The 25,131-nt window shown below is 36.7% G+C and overlaps 1 protein-coding gene across 8 annotated transcripts in view; it reads right to left on the bottom strand.

Annotated features, from left to right (window-relative positions):
* Positions 1-25,131, bottom strand: part of Tp63 (tumor protein p63) — a 211,459-nt gene that overhangs the window by 91,686 nt on the left and 94,642 nt on the right. For 4 of the 8 annotated variants that reach the window (XM_013019340.1, XM_013019346.1, XM_013019348.1 and 1 more), the window contains exon 1: positions 1,750-1,929. The exons of the other annotated variants lie outside the window; for them this stretch is intronic. In XM_013019340.1, the coding sequence (XP_012874794.1) occupies positions 1,750-1,791 (42 nt within the window). In that variant the 5' untranslated portion in view covers positions 1,792-1,929. Of the gene's footprint in view, positions 1-1,749; positions 1,930-25,131 lie in introns of those variants that run through there. 8 annotated transcript variants of the gene reach the window in all.

Raw genomic sequence — 25,131 nt, 5'->3', positions numbered from 1 at the left:
TTCCCTAACATTAGGAAAATGTAAACCACTTTGTAAAGATAGGTCCAAGCATCATAGGGACATTATATTTTCACATATAGCATAATTCATTGCCTCTATAGAAGACAATAATTCTAAAAATACCTTTTAATGATTACAAACACGCAGGTCTTTTATTTCAGAACATTTCACTGAAAACAAAACAAAAAAACAGCAACAAAAAACATTTTCCCCACTTTCCACCAGTAATTTTTTTCTTCTATCTCGGAACCAACGTTTGGTTCTCCTCTTTAATTCTTCAACATACTTAGTCAGATTGCACCCTGTTTAGAAATCTTATTTAACATAGCTTAGTAACAAGTACAGATAAAATCATATATGGCCTGACGAATCATTTCTTTTACAGACTGAGCAGAATTGTCTCCAAGAGAAACCACAAGCTAATCAAAAAAGTGACCTCCATTTAAAAAAAAAAAAGTTTGCTAAGATTTTAAGCTAACTTTCAATATTAAACAAGAAACTCAAGTTTCTGTTCCTGAACACAAGCGTGGCTGCATGAGTGTTTTAAAGGAAAATAGACACTTCCTTTTGCTTCTTTAGATAACTTGATATTTCCCCTGCTATATTTACACAGTTCAGGTGTCTAGACAATAGCATGGTCATTCCATAGTGCCTCTGCCCTGCTTGGTTGCTCTTTGCTGGCGCTTCCTTTTGCGGTCTGTACTGAGTACTATGCATTTTGTTTTGACGTTCAAGAAGCTTGATTTGAGTACTCTAACCTATTTTTCCAAGCATTCACCTGCAAGCATTTTTATCTCAAACACTGAACAACTAGCCTTCTCCCCCTTCCACCCCATCTGATTAGTGTCAACACAGCTGCTCTATTTGGAGGAATGTAAACTAATATTGTTGTCAGACCTCCCTCAACTTTAGGAAACTTCTTCAAAGCCTTACAGTCCCTTCAGTACTTTTCTTTCCCTTTATCCCTTGGCTCAATGTTGTAAATCCTTAAGTCAAATTTGTTAAGTCTGAGACTGCCTAAGTCCGACACCAGGATCTTGAATAGGATCTGAAATGCCCTCCTGCACACTTACATGGATGCATGCATAAACAGTTATTCATTTATAACCTGAAATACCTTTATTTGTCATTATACAGTAAACGTTTAAGCAAACAGCCAGATAATACAGACATTACTAAAGTTTCTTCTGAATTTAAATGCGTGTATGGATTGACATAAGTAATAAACGAAGATGGCTCTAAAAAAAATAACTCCTGATTACTTTGAAAAACTAAACTCTATTTGTTTTTAGGATGAAATCTGGATATATAGATCTGAGATAAAAAGTTAAAGACACATCACCTACTTTGTCTCACTGATACAAGAATACCCATCAACTGAGTTATTCCAGTATAGCCAGCAGAATGTGATCTGCTTTCGCAGTCTATTTTTCATAAAAAGTGATTTTTTTAAAAAATAAAATACTAAATTTCTTTACATACATAGTGCCACCCAGGACTTTACTTTTCTCTTTTCTCCCACTATTTTATCTTTCACTTAAATTTAAAAACAAAATCAATGGAATCAAAAAGAATATCTCAGAGTCACTAAATAGAAAACATTCGCTAAGTAAAGGAGATTCCTATATACAATTTGCAAAAAAAAATTACATTGGATAACCAAGAACCACAAATATGTAAGTTTCTATTTTAAAAACTAAGACTGAAAAATCATCTCTAAATGGAACGTTAAAAATCTAGAATCCTTACCTCACTAAATTGAGTCTGGGCATTGTTTTCCAGGTACAACATGTTAGCTGTAAGATTGATCAAGGCTGTTGTCTTCTCTTCTGGTTCCAGGATTTTTGCAACCCCCCCACCCCCTCTGAGACCCTTACAATAGGAATCTACCAAGAAGATAACAGAACTCAAATCCCTCTCTCTCTTTCTCTCTCTGTACATAGTTTAAGGTTCTCTAATATATACCCAACCATAGGCATGAGGGGGCGGGACTCTTCTCTTTACCTGTCCAATCCATCAACTTCCACCTGGACTCCTCCACTCCAATGGAGTGAAGCCTCTCCCATCTCATTAAGTAGTTAGAATTCCTTATCACCAATCTTTAAAAGAAAAGGAGAAAAAAAAAAAAGAAGAGAGACAGACAGGTAAAACTTTACCTGTCTCTTTCATAAGAAAGTGAACTCTCTCCTAAAAACAAATCAGAATCTCCCCAAACAAATTTACCACATACCACTACTACCACTTACAGAAGGCATTTCAGAAAGTTATTTTTAAGTTTTACAAAACTAAAACTTCAGGGAAAGGAAGGCTCTTTAAAAAAAAACAACTACATTTGGGACTTCAAAACTGATTATACTGAGTTACAAACTAGAGGAATATACTTAATTCTACTGTTATATTTCCTCGATATAAAAATCCATACCTACTGCCTGTTGGCTAAAAAGTATTCACCTATTTTCCTCTGATAAATACTAGTGGTTTCAAACGACTCAATGACATGAGCCATTTGATTTTTTTCAGAACCTATTTCCATAATAATATAAGCGATTAGTCTTGTTAGCTTGTCAAAACTTCTATAATACATAAATAGAAATCCTAGGAAATATGTGCATAATAAAAACAAAAATTTTCAATTTTCTTTTGCATTTCCTCTATTAAACACTTTTTTAAAATTAAGACTCAAAGAAAGATACTTTTTCCTGTAAGTGGGTAATGAAACCTATTATTTTACATGTTCTCTCCACTCAAATGACTAATAGAATTTTTCATGAAGCATGACAGTGTTTTTTTTACCTTAAACATGTATTTGTATAAATACATAAGAATAATCATGTAAACTGGGTTCTGGTAGCTCATATCTGTAATCCTAGCTACTCAGGAGGCTGACATCTGAGGACCAAGGTTTAAAACCAGGTGGAGTAGAAAAATCTGTGAGACTCTGATTTTCATTCAAATAGCAAAAATCTGAAAGTAGACCTGTGGCTCAAGTGGTAGAACACAATTCTTGAGTGAAAAAGCCAAGTGAGAGTACCAGGCTCTGTATTCAAGTCCTAATAATCAAAAGAATATTCATGTAGAATCTGGTTTTGGTTATCACAGTACAATGAAAGTACAATGCAACCTGCTGGTTATATGAATCAGTACTCTTTCATTATTGCTCAGTGCTTGAATCTAGTTAGAAGATGAAAAGAAAATTAGAAGTCAGAATAGATTATTATATCAATTTCAGAAACTGAGTTTGCAAATATGTTTATGACTTTGCATTTGCTTCCTCTTTCCTTTCATCTTGGTATCTATAAAATGCATCTATATACATGCATATAAAAATGATACAGTCATTGGACTAAAAGTTATCTTAACGCCATTGAATTATTGGCAATATTGCTTTTGTTAGTTAACATCCATCTCCCCTAACATAACAGTTGATCTCAAATATTCAAGAATCTGATAATATTGCCACACCACAAACCTAGGTTGCACAAAACATTTATTTCCTCATGTAAATTTTAGCAAGAACAACCTCTCTTACTCCTGCCATGAGCCATGTAAATGTTGGGTACAAAGCAAAGAAACAAAAACTTACAGTATATAGCACAAATATTTATAACAATTTTGCAGTGTTTCAACTTTATCCTGTCAGGTGAATGGTAATGGAATGCAGAGCGTTGCTTCTTTAAAGCTGTGTGTTTTATTACAGTGGTTCAACACTAGGATAATCCTAAGAATCACCCAAGGTACTTTTGGAGAACCAATGTAGATGGGCCCCAGGTCTATTACATTAGACTTTCCAGAGCTGCAAGCCCAACCCTTAGATATTTTCAGGCAGTCCTGAATGCACCATGCCTGGGTAGGACTGCTCTAGAATAGATGCTGTGGGTACAGCTATACAGCTGCACCATTACTGTGGTAAGTTCTTTTGGGATAATATAGTCATTTGACCCCTAAATCTAAAGGCAAGATTTCAAGTGTTTATGGTATACAATCAAAAGGTAAACAAATGTTGTCTTCCTGAGTTAATAGATTTCCTGTGGGATCTCTGGGTGAAAAGTCAAATTCACAGTATGAAGGAATCTCACAATTTTCTCAGTCTAACATATATGTTCCCAGATTCTAGACAAAAATCCAAGACAGTCTGTCCACTGCACTACTTAACAACTTTGGGTAGTTGAAGAAAAGAGCCCTGGACTGGGAGTTAGGGACTGTGTTTCTAGGTCTGTTTTTAACTAGCTCTGTGCCCCAAGGGCAAGTTACTTAACCACTCTGGATTCCAATTCCTCATTTGTGAAATGAGAGAGCTGCAGAACTAAATGATTTCTAAAGACTATTACAGAGAAGACCTGTGCCTTTGCCCAGAATACAGAGACATGTTTTAGATGATTAGTCATATTTCTCTTACTTTACTTGGATAGTTCCCCTTAATTTGCCCCTGTCTATATTGTATAAGTAAAACAGTGGAATCTGTACTTAGATATTAAATAATACAGAGAAAATGGAGCAATGCATGGGTATGTGTTTTTTTTTCTTTATGATATTCTCCAAGTGAAAAACTAGCTAATAGTGAGCATTAATTGGAACTTAACACAAACATTTCCATAAGAGAGCTAGTTAATTAAAGAACCTCTGACAATGCTTGATTCTGGAATGAGTGTAGGTAGCTGATGTAAGAATCATGCATTGATTTAAGCAGAGGTCACAAAGAAGTAACACTTCTGTATGCTCATTACAAAATAGCACTGAGCTGTAAACATCAGGGGTTTGGTAATGTGCTTTAATTTTCCAACAACCTAATAATCTAAGAATCATTATTATCCATCTTTTAAAGATAAATGAACAAAACTAAGGATCTTAAGTTAATATTCCTCAGGAATTGGTACTAACTCCATTTAAAATTCATAACTTTGTATTCTCAGTCATTTCTCCAGAGGTCTTAAAGCTTAGTGGCCTCAGACTTAGGGATTAGTGTTACCCCTGAATTAGCATATCACTGTTATAAACTCACAACTCAAAAAGATTTCTTACATGTGGGGGTCAAAACATATGCTATGCAGAAAAACTAGAATTTTGCTGAATACGTTTTACAACAGTTGCTCAGTTTCTTTCCTGTAAGTGCTATGAATACTTTTCTGTTTATCTGGTTCCCCAACTTTCATGACAGTCTGGAATTTTAATCTTTCTATGGAGAAATTATTGTTATTGTTATCATTATTATTGTTTTCCTGTCATGGGGCTTGAACTCAGGGCCTGGGCCCTGTCCCTGAGATCTTGCTGAAGGCTAGCACTCAACCACTTTTGAGCCACAGAACCACTTCTGTTTTTTTTTGTTTGTTTTTTTTGGGGGTCCGGTCGTGGGGCCTGAACTCTGGGCCTGGACGCTGTCCCTCAGCTCTTCAGCTCAAGGCTAGCCCTCTACCTCTTAAGCTACAGCACCACTTCTGGCTTTTTTCTTTTTTTTGCTTATGTGATGCTGAGGAATCGAATCCAGGGCCTCATGCATGCAAGGCAAGTGCTCTACCACTGAGCCACCTTCCCAGCCCCACCACTTCTGTTTTTTGAGTGTTTAATTGTGATAAAAGTCTCACAGGGGCTTTTCTGATGAGGCTGGCTTTGAACTGCGATCCTCAGATCTCAACCTCCTGAGTAGCTAGGATTACAGGTGTGAGCCACCAACACCTGACTATATTATTTTTTTACTGTATGATCTGTTGGTTTTCAGAAAAGTCTTTTAGATAAGGCCTTTGATCTCAACACTATAAAGCACTGCTAATATATTTCAAAATCACAGCAACAGAATTTACATTCTTTTTACATAGAAGTCTTGTTTTCCAGAATTTTTATGAGAAACAAAATGTCTCTAAGTGCTTGTTAAAAACAAAAGTATATTTATCATGTATTGAATAACACATTTTTTTCCCTAATTTGAAATGTCACTGTCCTTGTCATAATATATCAAATAGCTTCATTTTATATCACTGTGGGAGAAAAATAAGCATACAGATAAATCTTTACACATAGAAAATAGTTGTTTTGCTGGGCATTGGTGGCTTAGGCCTGTAATCCTAGCTACTCAGGAGGCTGAGATATGAGGATTGAGGTTTAAAGGCAGCCTGGGCAGGAAAGTTCATGAGACTCTCATGTCCAATAAACCACCAGAAAACCAGAAGTGGCGCAATTCCTCAAGTGGTAGAGCGCTGGCCTTGAGCTGAAGAACTGAGGGAGACCGCCCAGTCCCAGAGTTCAAGCCCCATAACCAACAACAACAAAAAGAAAAAAGAAAAAGAAAAGAAAGAAAAAGAAAATAGTTGCTTTATGTTCTTTATGCATGTCATGTAGATTTAAATAAGGAACAATATGGTACTTACAAACTTCTGGAAAGTTAGAAATTGAGACAATTTTGTGCTCTTCAATCTATGTCTGTATTCTATGGGTAAAAATAGGTGTAGAAGGGAAATGTTTAGGTTTTGCAAAGCTCAGTTAAGGAGATAGTGGGGTATCTTATTACAGTATTCGTTCTCTTGAGTTGAAAGAGAAGTAAGATTAGAAAAAAACCAAGGACTGGGTATATTTGGCTAGAACTAAGTAGTTATCAAAGGGAATAAAAATTGCTTTTACTTTTAATAGCAATAGATGAGACCCTAAGAAAGAGCGTGTAGCTAATTCTAAATGTATCAATCAAGGGTAGCCCTCTCTTCTACCAAGGACCATTTGTATATTTATTATATCATCATGGGCTTAAAAAATCATCATACAAGCAGATACAGACAGACCATAGACAATCAATGAGAAGCATACTAAATGATTTGAAGGGCCTTTAGATGGCCCTGGGGACAGTAGTACTCTAGTCCTCTTTCATCCTCTTCCAGAGGCTTCTCAACAACTGTATTTCTTAAAGAACAACCCTGACTTTGTCACACTGGGGGCCCTGATGCCAGTGGAACAACCAACTTCTTAGACAGGTATTCAGAGCCTTTCACAATCTGGATAGATATCTGCTCTACTTCATCTTTCTTATAGTTCACTCTACTTACTTCATGAGGCTCCGCACAACCATTTCTGTCCTTCTGCTCCATCTATTTCATTTATTCATATTGATTGATTGATTCATTATTTTCATTTTGTATTGGTACTGGTCCTAGAATTCAAGGTCTTATAGTTTCCTTTGGCTTTATGGCTCAAGGCTGGTACTCTACCACTTGAACCACACCTCTACATTTTTTGCTGGTTAATTTGAGAGCAGTCTCCCATACTTTTCTGCCTGTGCTAGGTTTGAACCTTAATGCTCAGATCTCAGTAGTCTTCCTGAGTAGCTAGGATTACAGGTATGAGCTGCTGACACTTGGCTTCTGCTCCATCCCTCAGTTTGGTATATATTCATAATTTTACCTAAGACATTCAAACGTTTGTGTTGGGATTCTTTTAATAATATTTTTGTGAGGATTTCTCCAATGTTAAAGCTTAATCTTTCCACAAATGTGTATAAATACAGTAACAAAATTGTAACTTTTAATGCAAAAAGTTGTATATCTGCCTTTTCCATCCAATTTTATAAGTCAGAGTATGTTTCTGTCCATATCTAGTGTCTAAAATCTCAAGGAATATAAAGTCAAGTAAATTGATTTTATTCTTTATGAAATTTGAACAGTGGATTCATTCCAAGAGTTTATGAAGTACTTATTTTGAAGAGATGCCTTTCCTCTCTGAATCAAAGCATAGCACTTAATTAAAATTGAAAAAAATAATCATACTCTCAATCCAAGCTCAGTATTTAATATGCTTAGCAATTATTTTTCAAAAGGGAAGCTGCCAACAAGGTAAACCTGTAATAGAGAAACCGAAAAAAAAAAAAAAAAGACTGAGGTTTTCAGATTATGTGTGAAAGCTAAGAAATGCTGGGACTTTCCACGCTGTTCCAGAACAAAATCAATTAGATCTTTTTCAACATCAGCTAACCTTAAATTAAAGGATGATCCACATAGAACACTGAGTAACTTGTGAAGCTCTAATCACTCCTGAGTTAAGTGTTTAGCTTCCACCTCTTCCTCACATAGATGAAACAAGCAAGCATTTTTAGAAGTCAGAAGGCCACTAAATTAAGGCACCCACCCAATCAAATTTTTCTTTAAAGGCTACATTCCAAAGCAAGATATAAAACCTATCCATTTTAAGGTCACCAGCTCTGTTGAAAAATGGGGAATCTTTGTAAGCATAGAAGGAAAAATTAATCCCATTCTAAATCCTACAGTTGTATTCAAAAAAATTTTTTAAAAAGTACTGGTGTAAATATTCACATAAAAATAGTATGTTGGAAATGAACCTTACAATTTTGTCAAGGTGGTGGTGAGGGGAGATGGAGGAGGGGGGGAGAGAAGGGAGGGGAGGGAAAAGGGATAGTGGGAGAAAAACAACAGAGGGGTAACAATGCCTGACAAGAAACATACTCATCACCTTACTGATGTAACTGTAACCTTTTTGTACAGTATGTTTATGAAAAAAAATAAAATTTGTTATAAAAAGAAAAATTAATGCCAGATATCTTTGTCTGACACTTGTAATCCTAGCTACTTAGGAGGCTGAGATCTGAGGATTAGAGTTAGAAGCCAGCCCATAGAAAAAAGTCTGGGAGACTATTGATCTTCATTTAAACACCAAAAAGCCAAAAGAAGAGTTGAGCTTTAGCCTTCAGTGAAAAGGTAAGGGTCAGTGACCAGGGCCTGAGTATATGCCCTAGTACCAGCTAAATAAATAAAGAAAAATATTAAACAGGGTTTAGATTCTTTATGTCTAATCCTTTTCAGAGTATGTTACATATAGTATATTCATTTAATCCTCATGAAAATTTATGATGTAGGTATCTGATCATTGCTTTAGTGCAGACAGATGCTAAATGATGGAATCAATGTCAGAACCCATATATTTTAGCTCCCAAATTTACACAAAACCTCTACTGTTATGATTAAATTGCATCTCCATTTCTCTTCCCCTTACCCCATATTTATCCCCCATTCAGTGTCATGTCCACAGCAGCCCTACAGCTTATTGGCCAGACAGTCCACTCTGTGATTATAATAATAACAGTATTTTTTAACTACTTCCCTGGATTTAAAGATTGCCTTACTTCTAAAGGGCTTCACAAACAGTTCAACCCAATAGATGAAGAACTGAGATAAAAATCACCTTTCTTCATAATCTTTTGCATTGTGCACTGAAAATATTTTTATTAAAAATACAATAATTAGAAGCAAAAATTAATAATAAAATCCAAATTGCAAGAAGGCCAATTCTAAGCATAACACTCAAAATTATTGCTGAAGTTCCTACTGGCATCATCCTGCATGTTCATATCAGTAAAGTTAAAAGCTTGTTTAATATTGTCTTGCTAGTTATCATAGTATTCTGACCATTTCTCTTGCCAAGTATCCATACAATGAAAAGTACTAGGCCAAACGCTATAATTTAAAATGTTAAATAGATATGATGTCAACATATTGTCTGAAAAGATTGTACCAAAATACATATTGTATAAGGATAACTACCACAGTAAGGATAACTACCACAGCCTTCAGCCTCATCTCTTTGCAACTTAAAAGATGAAAAACAAATCTCATTTTAATATTCATTCTTTCGTCTGAGGATTTTGTTGTTGTTTATTTGGGATTCTTGCTTACTAGGTTGGTGCTCTACCACTTGAACCATACTCTCAGCCCTTATTTGCCTTTTTGTTTCAGATAGAGTCTCATATTCCTTCTTATGCTTGTCAATAATTGGACTCACAGATATACATGGCAATTTCCAGCTGTTCCTTATTGTTTTTTGAGTTGGAGTTCTCCCTACTGTTTTGCTCATGCTGGTCTCAAACCATAGTCTTCTCAAACTCCACCTCTGCAGGAGCTAGGATTATAGAGTGGTGCCACCACGCTCAACCTACTAGTGAATATGTTTCAGTGTATCTATTACCCCTTTTAATTTGTTCTTTAAATGATGTATTCATGTCCTAAATTCATTTTTAATATTTTTCCCTCTGCCTTCTCACATTGGATTAGTAATAAATTCCTTATTAATAAAAATATTAGCTGGGCGCTGGTGACTCACACCTGTAATCCTAGCTACTCAGGAGGCTGAGATCTGAAGATGGTGGTTCAAAGCCAGCCCGGGCAGGCAAGTCCATGAGACTCTTATCTCCAATAAACCACTAGAAAACTGGAAGTGGAATTGTGGCTCAAGTGGTAGAGCACTAACCATGAGCTGCAAAGCTGAGGGACAACAACCAGGCCCAGAGTTCTAGCCCAATGACTGACTAAAATAAATAAAATAAGTAACACTTTGACAAATCTACCAAATATTTTCATGTTAGTTTCATTTTTAGTATATATTTCCATATATAAGGAAAAGGAAAATATAGAAAACAGACTCAAGTAACCCAGAATTGACAAGTAACCACTGTTAAATTTTTGGTATATTATACCCAAGTATGTAAAAAGAATATGTATATATGTATACATATGTATATAACTTATACATATATAATATTATCAAGTTAAAAACATATTTTAATATATAATGTACCTGTATATACCCATGCATTCACCAATTTAATAAAATTAACTTGTGAATATACATATAATTAAAAGTACTTTAAAAAATCATTTGAACTTTAAATTGTTATTACAGTACTACTGAATTAATCATTTCCCATTAATTGGGAATTCATTGTGTATCACAGTTTTTAATACTATACTGAAGACCAGAACAGTATGCTTAATTAGAATGCACTAATATAAGCTAGTTATTCAATTTAAATGATATTCTAAGGCTAACAGATGCCTGTATATTGATTTCAAGACATCATATTAGTATAGGACTGACAATTTTATGATTTTGATCTTAAATGTGCTCCAAGAGTTTCATTATTGAGGGCTCCATCCCCAGTTGATGAAGCTACTGAGACGTGGTAGACATTTAGCAATGGGGATTCAATGGAGAAAGTATCACTGGGGAATGTCCTTGAAAGGTATATTGACACCCAGATTCGTAGCTATACTACATGTTCAGCTTTCCTCTTCTGTGTGATGGTATACTGCCAGACCATAGTACCAAGACAACCCATCATAGTGCATGTACTACACAGCCTACCATAATGAATTATTGCCTGACAACATGACCAAAGCAACCCACGATTGACAACAAGCCTCAAGCAATGAGAGGTAGAACAAAAATCCTCTAAAACCATGAGCCAAAATGAATATTTTCTCCTTTAAGTTTTTATTTTTGAGGTATTTTCTTACAGTGACACAAAGCTAGATGAAACTGATCAAGGACCTAGAACAGTGTTCCCCTTACGACCACCTCATATTATTTAAAATTCTTTCAAATATTTTGCTATAAAAACTTAAGAAGCTAGATTTGTCAAATTGCTGTCTTATTTTATTTTTTTCTTTTTTATGGTTTTTATTGTAAAAATAGTGTACAGAGGGGTTACAGTTACATGAGTAAGATAATGACTACATTTCCTATTGAGCATTGTTACCTCCTCCTTTGTTTTTCCCCTACCATCCCTTCCCTCCTCACTTCCCCAACTTCCCCCTCCCCCCACCAAGTTGTAAAGCTACCAGCACAACTATGTTTATCGCAGCATTATTTACCATAGCTAATATATGGAACCAACCCAGATACCCCTCAGTAGATGAATGGATCAAGAAAATGTGATATATATATGATGGAATTCTATGCCTCCATCAGAAAGAATGACATTGCCCCATTTGTTAGGAAATGGAAAGACTTGGAGAAAATTATATTAAGTGAAATAAGCCAGGCGCAAAGAAACATACGTCCCATGGTTTCCCTTATTTCCAATAACTAGCATAAGTCGAGCACAAGCAGAAAAGGTCAAAAGCTATATACATATGACCATATAAGATGATGCTAAGTGAAATGAACCCCAAGATAGGGACACAATTTGTTTTTCTTTTCTTGCTATTGTTCTTAATGTATCTAAAATGTACTATGTGATTTTTTTTGTTTCTCTTGTATGTTCTTCCCCCATGGTATTTATTTCTTTGGTGTCAGTCCTGAGGCTTGAATTCAGGGCTGGGTCCTATCCCTGAACTTTTATGCTCAAGGCTTGAGCCACAGCTCTACTTTTGGCTTTTTGTAATATACGTTTTTATTGTTATTATAAAGGTAATATACAGAGGGGTTACAGCTTCACAAGTCAGGTAATGAGTACATTTCTTTTTAACAATGTCACCCCTTCACTTCTGGCTTTTTGTTGGTTAATTGGAGGTAAGAATCTCATAGACTTTTCTGCCCATGCTGACTTCAAACTGTGACCCTCATATCTCATTCTCCTAAGTAGTTAGGATTATAGGCATGAGCCACAAATGTCTAGTAAATTGCTATTTTATTTTACTCATTAAACAGCTTCATTCTGGGTCTGGGAAGGTAGCTTAATTGTAGAGTGCTTGCCTTGCATGTATGAGGCCCTGGGTTTGAAAAGGCCAGAAGTAGCTCTGTGACTCAAATGGTAGAGTGCTAGCCTTGAGCTGAAGAGCTCAGGGACAGTGCCCAGGCCTAGAGTTCAAGCCCCACAACCGACCAAAAGCAAAAAAACAAAACAAAACAAGCAATAACAGGCTCATTCATCTCCATTCCCATTGATTACACATGATGCATTCAACTGCCAACAAGAGAGAGTGGAAGAGTAGTGAAAAAAAATCTCATTTATTTGATTTTAAGTTGGTTTCTTTTACTGAGTAGATAATGAAAAAGTGTTAGCTCACAGTAATTACACAACACATCACCTTTCCTTCTGAGTCCAGACTGGGTTATTTCCCATGCAACTCTAGATTTCAATAATTTACCTAAAATTATAGAAAAGGCAATTCTGCTTGCCTGTAAGGATGATGCATGAAAGGGCGTTGTCTGCAGAGTCATGGATTTAGTAATAAGTCCTGCCTCCTTCCAGTAAACTGAAGCATAGCATTTCCCCTAGCTGTCCCTCTGTTTCTTTCAGTTTGCCAATTAGACCCAATGTTGTAATATATTTGCATACAATATAACTGTGATTCCAGCCTTTAAGGAATTTGTATTTGTCTACTTTCTGATGAAGACAGACAGCTTAGATATCTGCCTGTCATAGAAATTTCTCCCCAAAGATAGTTGGTTTCACAGAACACTTGACTTCTATAAAGTATTTCAACCTGGTGACTTTTGGCTTCATTTTTATTCTTCATTTTTTTTCTCTCCTCAGCAGGACAGATCTCTTTCTTCCTGCACTCTGTACTTTGAATTACTTCAGTTTTTATTCTTACTCTCTAATATAGATCTTCTCTACCATTTAAGGGAAGAGAATGATCTCTAGACAACATAAGAAGAAGCTGAATTTACTTTTGATCTCCAGAGGGGAGAATTACATTTTACTCTAAGAGCTTTAACATCCTTCTCTCTTTTCAATTCCTAAAGGTATGCATTTTCAGTTGTAGCTATGTGTACACTCGTGGCTTCTGATTCAAAAACACAGACGGAGAAGTCTGTGTAAAATTCAAATAATTCATCTGTGCTTCTTCTGGCCAGCATGCATACCAGCTCCACACCATACACCCTGGGGAATGAACTAAATGTGTGCCCTGTTCCACTCTTCAGAATGGCACTGCTTCTAGATGCTAAGTCTTCAAATAAGCTATCTATAACTATGGTTTGTAAGGTTTTAAAGTTTCACTTTATCTATTTCATGACTTACTATCTGCTCTGGACATTGCTTTCTACCCTGTGTCCTAACTCTCTACAACAAAAGATTGATCAAATCCTGCAGCATTTCTAAAGCCTTCCCTGGCCTGACATTCTCTGATTCTCTATATACTTCTAAGAGTTGCCACTTCCTTCTGATGCAAAGGCTTTGATACTGATTTCTGTGGCAGAAATCAGGTCTTTATAAGGAAATTCATGTGAAACAAGAAAAACTACATTATTTAAATAAAGACTTGAGATGATACAGTAAAAACTTGACACTCTGCCTAGACCTAGGGCTACTGACATGCCAACAAAGTTTGTTTTTTTTTTGGTTTTGGTCGTGGGGCTTGAACTCTAGGCTTGGGCACTGTCCCCCAGCTCTTCAGCTCAAGGCTAGTGCTCTACCACTTGAGCCACCGCGCCACTTCTGGCTTTTATTTTCTTCTTATGTGGTGCTGAGGAATCGAACCCAGGGCCTCATGCATGCAAGGCAAGCGCTCTACCACTGAGCCACCTTCCCAGCCTGCCAACAAAGTTTTGAAGCCACTTCAAGCACAACAAACTACAGTGCTTTTTAGAATTGATGACAATGTTTGCAATGGCTTCTTTTCTCAGGCATAAAGATCATCAGCTGGCATGATCTATCTCACCCTGGTCCAAAAAAAAAACCCCTAAGTAATTGACTTCCTACTGCTATTTTTATTCTACAGTCCCAGAGTACAGGAGAGAGAGAAATGTATGGAATTATCAAAGAAAAAAAAAAGAAAGGATCCCTGATGTAAAATTAGGAAGTAATCTTGCACTGTTTTCAGTGCTTAAATAATAGATAAATATTAACTTAAAACTGTATGAAAAAGTGTTGGGAAGTTTCTCATGGTCAATTCTAATACTCTATTTCTGCTTAGCAGAGACTTAGATATTACTATGTTTTTTTATTATTATTATTGAAGTGTATATGCATGTATATGTACTAGTACAGAGGTTTGAGCTCAGAGCAACAAGCTCTTAGCTCTTTCACTCAAAGGTGACAGTCTACCACTTATGCCACATTCTACTTCCAGCTTTTTGCTAATTGAAGAGTCTTTCAGATTTATTTGCCCAGGCCAGCTTTAAATTAAGATCCTCATTAAGGTATCTGGTGTGGTTGAGTATGTCTATAGATAGTGCCCCATGCTGGGCACTAGTGACTCATGCCTCTCATCCTAGCTATTCTGAGAATCATGTTTCAAAGCCAGCCTGGACAGGAAAGTCTCTAATCTCCAACTAACTACCAGAAAACCAGCAAAAAGAGCTTAGGGACAGTGCCTCGGCCATGAGTTCAAGCCTTATGAACAACAACAAAAGCCACATTAACTTTCCCAAAAGAAGTCAATAATTTGGCGATGTATACTAAAAGCATCAGTGTATATATTGTATATTTTGGATTTGCCATTTTGTAGCTTTGAAAATGACAGTACCTCTTTTTTTTTCCCCCTGAGAGGCAAATTCAAATGCATTAACACAAACATAGCATACATCATCTCCTTTTTTACTGGTACTTTTTGAGTGTCTGATAAGTGCTTAGTTAGCTTAGATGTTTTCTCTCTCTTTCTCTCTGCCCCCCCCCACCTCCCTCTTTTTGGTTTTGCTTGGTCATTCTTAGATTTTCTTGGCAGCCAGTTGCTCTCCAAAAGCAATGTCTCTATTATTGTAGATCTCATCTCATTGCCTTTTAATCATGTTTTCATGAATCACAGTAAAATAGGAACCTCACAGAAACAGTTCTGCCCAGATTTTGCTCTATGGTTCCTGAAGCTTTGAGAGTATGCAAAGTCAGCATTCAAACAATGTTTTGCTACACAAAATCTTCCTAGTTTTGTTCCTCCTAGCAGTCTGTGAAGCAGGCATGATCTAATCATCCCTAATTCTCAGATAAAGACAACAGCTTACAGAGGGGTTAAATATGATAATGAAGTTCACACATCCAAGCTAGTACTGGAAACTCAAGTCTGTTGTCTCCAAACCATGTACTCTGAGTACACCGCACAAGTTGCTCCTCACAAGGAGATCTTTGCACATGCACCAACAGGGTGGAGGAAATGTAGTCTCTGAGGAAAGAAACTTTTTGTGTATGCCTACTCTGTGAGAGAAGATGAGAGGTTTTGTAGCCACAAATGACTCTTTCCCCTGTACCAGTAGTTTTCCCTAAATACGGTTCTCTGGAGCTTCCTACTGATATACACACAATAAATGGACTTAACTCTAGTTTCCCAATCATGATTCACAACTTGATTAAAAAGTGGTGCAACCAAGTAGGTGTGCCTCTGTGACCAGGTTGTTGAGCCAGATCTTCTGGCCTCTGAAGGCCGCTGGTTTGATTTTTGTCAGGAAACATTATCTGTACAGATCATTAACTGGTCAACTCTGTGAGAAAGATTTTTAAAACTCACTAGAGGAGTGAAGCACCTAAGAAATATAAATAATTCCCAGCAAAGACTGACATGTACTTTAATACACATGCATGTGCTACCACAGGGAATCTGTCACTGATTAGAGTGTAAGTGCTATGTCTTGGATCTGTAGGATTGTGGCCAAAGTTAGTTACTGGGGCTTCAGTCTGAGCATTGCTTTAAAAGACCTGTTCAGCATCTTCACAATACAATAATTTTTTTTAAAGATATGTCCAGCTTCCTAACTCATTCTTCAAGAGGCCAATTTTTCTGGGAGAGAATGAGGGAAGGTGGTAACACTGTCCAAAAAAGAATCATCTATCTTATGTAACTGTAACCCCTCTGTATATGCACCTTATAATAACAATACAAATATAATAACAATACAAAATGAAATATTAAAAAGGTCTATTTCATCATTTTATCTAGCTACTATAATATATTCTTAGTCATGGTAAATAGCTGCTCATTGTCTCCAAACATACCAAAATTCCTTTTGATCTATTTTAGTCCAAGTCAAAAAGGCTTCCGGGTTCACCTAATTTGGAAAATTGTCAAATTTGACAATTTGTCCCTTAAGCAATTGAAAATCTAGACAAAAAAATGAAAGCCAAACTTATGAAGACTATAGTATCCAATAATTGTTTTGATTATGTCATCAACAATAGACCCATTTGATAAGATGTTAAGGCTAGACGATATATTGCAGACCATCAGACACCACTTTATTTCTTGCAAACATACATTTTATTCCAAACATTATCTGTATTATTTTATTGCACATGATGCCATAAATAGATTTTAAAAAAGAATAAGCTTCAGTATGTAGTGAGAAAGGAATATATATGTTTAAGAAATACTATATATATATTTATATACTATACACAGTAATATGTTTATAAAGTCAGGTTAAAATACGTGTGAAATGGATAAAATTGATGTTAAATACTGTAAGGAGATAAGAACGAGCCATTCTAGCCAAATCATCCAATTTTAGGTTTTCAGCTCTAAGCCCTTCCTCTTGCTATTTGTTTGCTCTATAGTATTGTTTTTTTTGTTTTTTTTTGTCCAGCCCCTCAATGCCTCCTGAGACTTCTCCAGACTTCATCCAAGAGACTTGCCTCCTCCAGACTTCATCTAAGGATTCACACCTACCAAGGGACAGGTACTGCTGGGTGCTGCCTTCTCTGGGAGAGGACCACATTCCGGCCTTTTATCCCTAATGTCAATGCCCCTTGTCAGCAGGAAGTAGCCAGAGAGAATCTGCACCTATTTCATGATTATTAAAAGGCTGGAATGCAAGTCTGCTCCTTGATGATAAGCAGACTCCACCCTCCTTGCAGCCAAGTCTCCGTCCAGTACCTGCATTACCTAGACAACTGGCACACCTGGAAGAGGTCACATCTGCATCCACAGAGGTCACAACTGGATTCAATGTGGCCACACTTTCCCCCATTCCTACCCTAGATGAGGCCTACCCCAAGGTCAGACGCTCTCTTTGGCCAGCCTCATGGAGTGCCAACCTGGCCTGGTGCCAGCTGGAACAATGAATAAACCTACCGCTTACCTGAATACAATGTGCATGGTGTTCTTACTCAGCAGCTTCTTAAAAACCTAACAAGTACTAAGTTGCAAGTTCTTTGGAGAATTAAAGTAGGTGGACTGCTGAAGTCTTCATAGATATAATGGATGTTAAACCTTTAGGATTGGGAACAAAACTTGGAAAAAAGGGGAAGAAAAGAAGACTTTCTCAAATTAAAGCAGTAGTACTGGCCAAAAGACCGACATAAAACGACTCGGAATCAGAGAATAGAGTTAGTGAGCCGGGTGAGACACGAAAGATAGAAGATGGAGCAGGAAAGGAATGTTGGAATAAGACTGAGGTAGGTTTGAATTGCTTGCATCTTTCTCATACTAAAGGCAACTTTGGGATACCAGAGCCTTTATGACTTAAATTCCCTGGCTGGAAAAGTATGGGCTAGGTTATTCCTTATTTCCTCTCATTTTTCTAACCCCTTGCATTAAAAGTAGAAATTATGTGAATTAAAATATGCAGAAAAGATAACCTAGAATTCTGAGGACTGCCTTTTTCTCTTGCTATCACTAAAGATCAACATCAACTCCTCTTCTCTGGCTCATTCTCCCTAAGAAGTGTGCCCAGTCCACCCAAATGTCACAACAGCATTTACCCTCTGACCTTTAGCAAACAATGGCACAGGATGCCTTTGTACAATGCTGAATGCTACACCCTTGCTTCTTTAAAAACCAATCTGCAGGTTAATTAGAGTTACATTTAAGCCTATAAAACACCATCTTCCTAATTGATCCCTGGCCATTGACCGTACTAACCCAGTTGGGGCTGGCTTAGGTTCTTAGGAGAAGTATAGGATTCCTTTTATTTAAAAAAATCAAATAAACATTAATATAAAAACAACTGTTTTTTTTTAAACTGAATTTCTTTTACAATGATAGGATCATTCAGGTTTTTTAAGCCATTACTCTTCTGTATTGAGTAATGAGCAGTTAGTTACTCAAGTGAATATTAAACAAGGTTCAGTTAAGCATCCACTCATAAATTCTTTTAAATTATTTCCTGGTTCTATGAACACACCCATAGTGATATTTCCATTTTCACTTCTTGTGCTCAGGAAGAAAAGCAGGGAAGAGAGATGGGGCTCTGATCTTGTCTCTTTGAGGAAATGTAGAAATCCAAGATAAAAGATGGGAAAGTAGCAAGAAGGACTGGCTTGAAGAGATTAATATTATGAGCAGTATTTCTCAGCACTAATAAAGACTGAACTACAAATTTTACATCTTTAAGGGATTTAGAAATCATATAGCCAAAATTTTATACTTTAGAAATAAACAGGGTGAGATGAAAGGATAGGAAACAAATGCCCCGTTGCTCTGCTACTGTTTTGTGAACGCCAAGCTTCTCTCCTTAGTATTGTAGCCCAGAAATGAAAGAACTGATCATAACATTTAAACACCTGTATTTCCATCCGTAGCCAATGGCCAGTATTCCAAGGGTACCAGAAATTTTCCTCAAGTTTTTTTCTGTAAAATCAGTTAAATTTTAGTGACTTGGACAGTTTTCTAAGGTGTTAGCAAAAGATAACCTCTGTCTCTGAGAAAGATGGTTAAATCCTTGGTTATAGTCTTATAAAAGATGGAAGACACTAGTGAGTTAAGTGAGGAATGGAAGATTAGGTATCAGTGGAAAGTGAAAGCAAGCTACTTCAGACAAAGAGGCACAAGAGTGGGAGAGAATTTTCAAGGTTAACCTACAAAACATAGAAACAAAGCTAGGAGCTGGTGGCTCATGCCTGTACATCTAGCTACTCAGGAGACTAAAATCTGACAATTGAAGTTTGAATCCAGGACAGGCAAAAAAAATTCATGAGGCTTTCCCTCCCATTCACTACAAAAAAGCCAGAAGTAGAGCTTGGATCAACTGGTATAGCCATGAACAATAAAGCTCAGGGACAGCACCCAGGTCTTGACTTTAAACTCCAGGACACACATACACACACAAGTACAGGCACAGGCACACACACACATACACACACAAATGGGAAACAATGAGACAACATCTAAAAAGTCATATAAAGGGTAGTTTTATGGTAAGAATAGCACATCAACTCTAGCATGGCAAGTTAGCCTCTAAGTTTAGGGCAATAAAAGGAAATTGGACTATGATAAGGAGACAATAATGTAGGAATCCTAAATCCTTATCAAAATGTACTCACTCATGGCAAATGACTTCTTCATATTTGGCTTATAAGTTGATTTCCTTTCTGCAGGAAAGATCTGTATCCAAAATGACCAATGTTCTATCCAGATCCTGATAACACCACTTGCTACCAATACACTCGATTTGCTCTATGTGCTGTAAGCTCTTCTGTCATGACTTGGAATAAACACACCTTTCTTGAGGTCTGGGTTCTGATATGTATTATCTCCATGGCCTTGAAAAAACATAAAAATCTACTTTCACATTTATTAAATTGGGAATATCACTACCTACATCACTAACTACATCACAAGATTACTATCTTATCAAATGGAGAAAAATTGTATAAGTGATAAAGAAGGGAAAACATAAATAATTAGAATTAGGAACAGTATAGTGAGATTGCCAGAGCAGTGATACCTATATATACTTTATAGTAATTCTTCTCCCATAGCGATAAACCATAATTTAAAATTGTCTGTCATATATGGAATTTATGTGTTCTTGCTTTTGGGATTTTTTGCTATTGTTTTATATTTAATGCTATGGATTAAACCCGGGGCCTCATACATACTAAGCTCTACCACTGACTCATATTTTTTTTAACATTTTCTTTTATTGTAAAGGTGATGTACAGAGGGGTTACAGTTACATAAGTAAGGTAATGAGTACATTTCTTTTTGAACAATATTGCCACCTTCCTCAGTTTCACCCACTCCCCCTCTTTCCCTTCCCCCCCAGCTGTAAAGTTTATTTCCAGTATAGTGTCTAGTGAGTATCACTGCTGCACTGGTTCACCCTTTATCCCATCATTTATTTGGTGGACATTCCCTTCCCCAAATCAGATAAACTTATATACAAGACAGAGGACACAGAAATAAAAAACAGTGGCAACAGGGAATAAACCAAAGGAGAAAAAGAAAAGAAAAAAGAAGTAACTGCAAGCAGTACACTTGTACTCTAGTTCATTTCAATAAGCATCATTTAATATGGTCATATGCACATAGCTATTGAACTATTATGATCCTCTGCTAAAAATATCTTGGACAATTATTCGAGTTATTACAAATGAGGGAGACTAAGCAGTCTATGTTTCTTTGGGTCTGGCTTATTTGCTTAATATAATTTTTTTTCAAGTCTTTCCATTTCCTTACAAATGGTGCAATGCTATTCTCTCTGATGGAAGCTTATAATTCCATTGTGTATATATAATACATTTTCTTGATCCATTTATCCACTGAAGGGCATGTGGGCTGATTCCATATTTTAGCCATGATAAAGAATGCTGCAATGAACATGGTTATGCTGGTAGCTTTAGTATGGCCTTCTTTGTGGCCATCTGGGTATAAATGCCCATGAGTGGGATTGTTGGGTCATAAGGGAGCTTTATGTTTAAACTTTTGAGGAAAATCCAAACTGCTTTCCAGAGTGGTTGAACAAGTTTACATTCCCACCAACAGTGTAGTAACATTCCTCTTTGGCCACATCCCTACCAGCATCCGTTATTATTAGCTTTCTTGATAATGGCCATTTTTACTGGGATAAGGTGGAAGCAATGCAGTTTTCATTTATATTTCTTTTAGGGATGTTGAACATTTCTTCATGTGGCTATTGGCCATTCTTATTTCTTCTTCAGAGAAGTGTCTCTTTAAGTCTTTAGCCCACTTATTTATGGGGTTGTTGTTTCTTTGAGGATTCATTTTTGGTGGGGTTTAAGTTTTGAACTCTAAGTATATTTTAGATATGAGGCTCTTGTCTGATGTATAGCTAATAAAGATCATGTGGCCAAGTCCAATAGCTGATTTCTTAGTTGCTGCCCCATAAACTGCCCCTTGGGAAAATTAGAAAAAAAAATTCACTGAGCTATTTTTGACCCTGAAATTGATTGGTTTTTATCATTTGGTTTTGTTGTTGTTGTTGTTGTTGTTTTGACAGTCCTAAGGCTTGAACTCAGAGCCTGGGCACTATCCCTGAGCTTTTGTGCTCAAGGCTAGTACTCTACCACTTGAGCCATGGCTCTACTTCTGGCATTTTGCTTTTTAATTAGAAATATGAATTTCATGAATTTCCTTGTCTGAGCTGGCTAAGAACCATGATCCTCAGATCTCAGCCTTCTGAGGAGCTACAATTATAAGCATGAGCACTGGGGATCAGCTTAAAATTTATGTTTAAAAGGAAATATTTATTAGAGAAAGCAAATCTTGCTAAGGACCAGTGCCATATCCCTGTCATAATAGCTACTTGGGAAGCTGAGAATAGTATTGTAGTTCAAAGCCTGACCAGCCCACATAGGAAAGATTCTTTCTCAAAAAGATGGATACAATATTAGACATCCCAGCCAACAACAGAAATCATACATGTGCTCAGAGAGGAAGGGAAACCCTATTTTAAAAGCAATCAGCAAAAACCAGACCTAAACATATGGTTCAAATGGTAAAGCTGTAGAGCACCTGCATAAGAAGCAATAGGCTCTGAGTTCAAAACCCCACTGTTATTTTATAAAAATGTGAAAAAAACCCAAAAAACAAAGCAGATCTGTCTTTAGAAGTATAAAATTTGAGGAACATGTTTAACCTAGTGTTTTTGTTTTGTTTCTGTTTCATATTTATTAATTTTCTATAACTCCATAGTGAGATTATAGAATTAAAGGTAACTACTTGGGTGGTTAGATATGATGACATAAGTGGATCTCTCCTAGCCCAAACGTTATTATAATTCACACACACACACACACACACACACACACACACACACACACAAAATGAGAAGGAAAAAAGGAAAGATGGAAAGAAGGGAGGGGAGGGGAGAGGGAGAGAAAAAGGGAGAGAGTTAAACCAGCAAACAAATACAGCCATAAATAGACATGATGTCTAACTGATATTTTTAATGTCATTTAGTATTTATGTCTGGTGGTTTAATGTCTAGAAAATCATTCTTGTCTCTGTTAAATAAGGAATAAAGTTACTTAAAAACAAACATGAGGCAGCCAGTATTGTTCTCCAGCTCTCCTAGGAGTTGGCTTCTGACTTTTGAGTCATACTCTACTAAAAGGAAACAATTTTTGGCTTGGCAATGTCCCCTCTTTGTCTGAATTAACTAGATGTGTACAAAATTAATGAAGGTATACTTATAGAGATCTCTAACAGGGCCCATCAACTTTATTCAACACAGCTTTACTTCATAATAGTTCCTTGGAGCTATAATGGCTTGAAGCTGTCTGGAAAATTTACTGTGTAAGGACTTTGACCTAAAAGAAGATTTACAAAGGAAATTTTTGAGGAGCAACATAAATGCAAGAATGAGAATTACTCAGAGGGAGTGAATCTGACACAATGAGAAGGGATTAAAGAATACAGTATATGCCTTACATGGAATAGCTGAAGTTTTTCTTTTCACATCCAAATGTTGTAGAGGAAAGTGCACAATAAAACACTGCATTGAGATGGAGATAACTGCCAGGTGCTGGTGGCTCACACCAGTAATCCTCACTACTCAGGAGGCTGAGATCTGAGGATAATGGTTCAAAGCCAGCCCGGGCAGAAAAGTCCATGAGACTCTCTTTTTAAAAAAAAAAAATTTTTTTTTTGGGCCGGTCATGGGGCCTGAACTCTGGGCCTGGGCACTGTCCCTCAGCTCTTCAGCTCAAGGCTAGCACTCTACCACTTAAGCCACAGTGCCACTTCCAGCTTTTTTCTTTTTGCTTATGTGGTGCTGAGGAATCAAACCCAGGCCTCATGCATGCAAGGCAAGCGCTCTACCACTGAGCCACCTTCCCCAGCCCAAGTTTGTGAGACTCTTATCTCCAATCAACCACTCAGAAAACCAGAAGTGGTGCTGTGGCTCAAGTGGTAGACCACTCGCCTTGAGCTGAAGAGTACAGGGATAGTTCCCAAGCCCAGAGTTCAAGCCCCATGACCAAAAAAAAAAAAAAAAGATGGAGATAACTTGGAGAGTGATTGTTTTATAGTTTAGTACTGTAGTGATGTGGCTTTCCAGAGAAAAATACTCACCACTGGTCATCTTTGAAAATGAGTTAATTGATTTATCAATCACAGAAGAGGTCCACACACACAAGGGGCCCTGATACCTGAAGACACAGCTGTTATCAGCTACACAACTAAAAGACACTACATGCAAAGTACTAGTGCTATCCACTTATTACCCCGCCTACATCCTTATTTCTTTCTTGGAGTCCTACTTCTGTCTGTAGTATCAATCACTTTGGCAGTTTGACTTACTACAAAGGGAAGATTTGATTCCCTGTTTAGCCCTTGCGAAACAGCTGACTCCTGTAAAATGAATTCATTACACCACTGATGCTGTGGGAAGACACTGAAGGATGGGAATTATGATATGCTCTTACAGTATTAGTCCTTAAAATATGGCAAAACTTGAACAGTGGTGGCTCACACCTGTAACTGAGTAGCTATTCAGGAGGCTGAGATCTGAGGATCATGTTTCAAAGCTAATGCCAACAGAAAAGTCCATGAGACTCTATCTCCAATTACCCCCCAAAACAAGAAGTGAAGCTGTGGTTTAAGTGGTGGAGCACCAATCTTGCACAAAATAGCTAAAGGATAAAGCCTACATGCTGATTAAAAAAATTATAGCAGAAATTCAATCTAATTTTCCACTAAACACAATGGAGTCTTGACGCCAACCATCAAGGAAGAAATAAATGTATCAGAGGAAAAGTCTTAACACTTTTTTCCAATTAGTTATAGGACAGGGTGAAATAAACTGTGTACTATTACACCTCAACATTTGGTAGTTCTAAGTTGGTATACCTTGATTGGTGAGATACAGACTTAGGTTCAAGAGATAATATATAAGTGCTGAATTTTTTAAGAGAAATTATTATATAAGGAAGAAATCTGAGTTCATGGCTGGCTACTTTACCACCTGATAATTGAACTAGAGATTGTCACTTCACTTTCCATGCTTCAGGTCTCTTATTTATGTTTTTATACATTTTAAAAGCATTAGCTACTAGATGATTTTAAAGTCAGTTTCAACAATGACATTCTGAGTAGAAAATTGGGAGACATAGATATATATATATAGAGATCTCTCAGATTATACATAAACACATACAAACTGGCTTGTCTTTACATAGGTGTTCTGTATAAAAGGATATACACAAAAATTTGGGCCAGGGACAAGAAGCAAATTAGCAAAATGTCTATATGAACTACTAGACACATTATAATGGTTTGTTTACCTGTCTTCATTAGCTGCTCTTAATAC

This window comes from Dipodomys ordii, unplaced genomic scaffold (assembly GCF_000151885.1).
Source record: "Dipodomys ordii isolate 6190 unplaced genomic scaffold, Dord_2.0 Scaffold45, whole genome shotgun sequence".
NCBI lineage: Eukaryota > Metazoa > Chordata > Mammalia > Rodentia > Heteromyidae > Dipodomys > Dipodomys ordii.
This window is presented reverse-complemented; position numbering and strand designations above follow the sequence as displayed.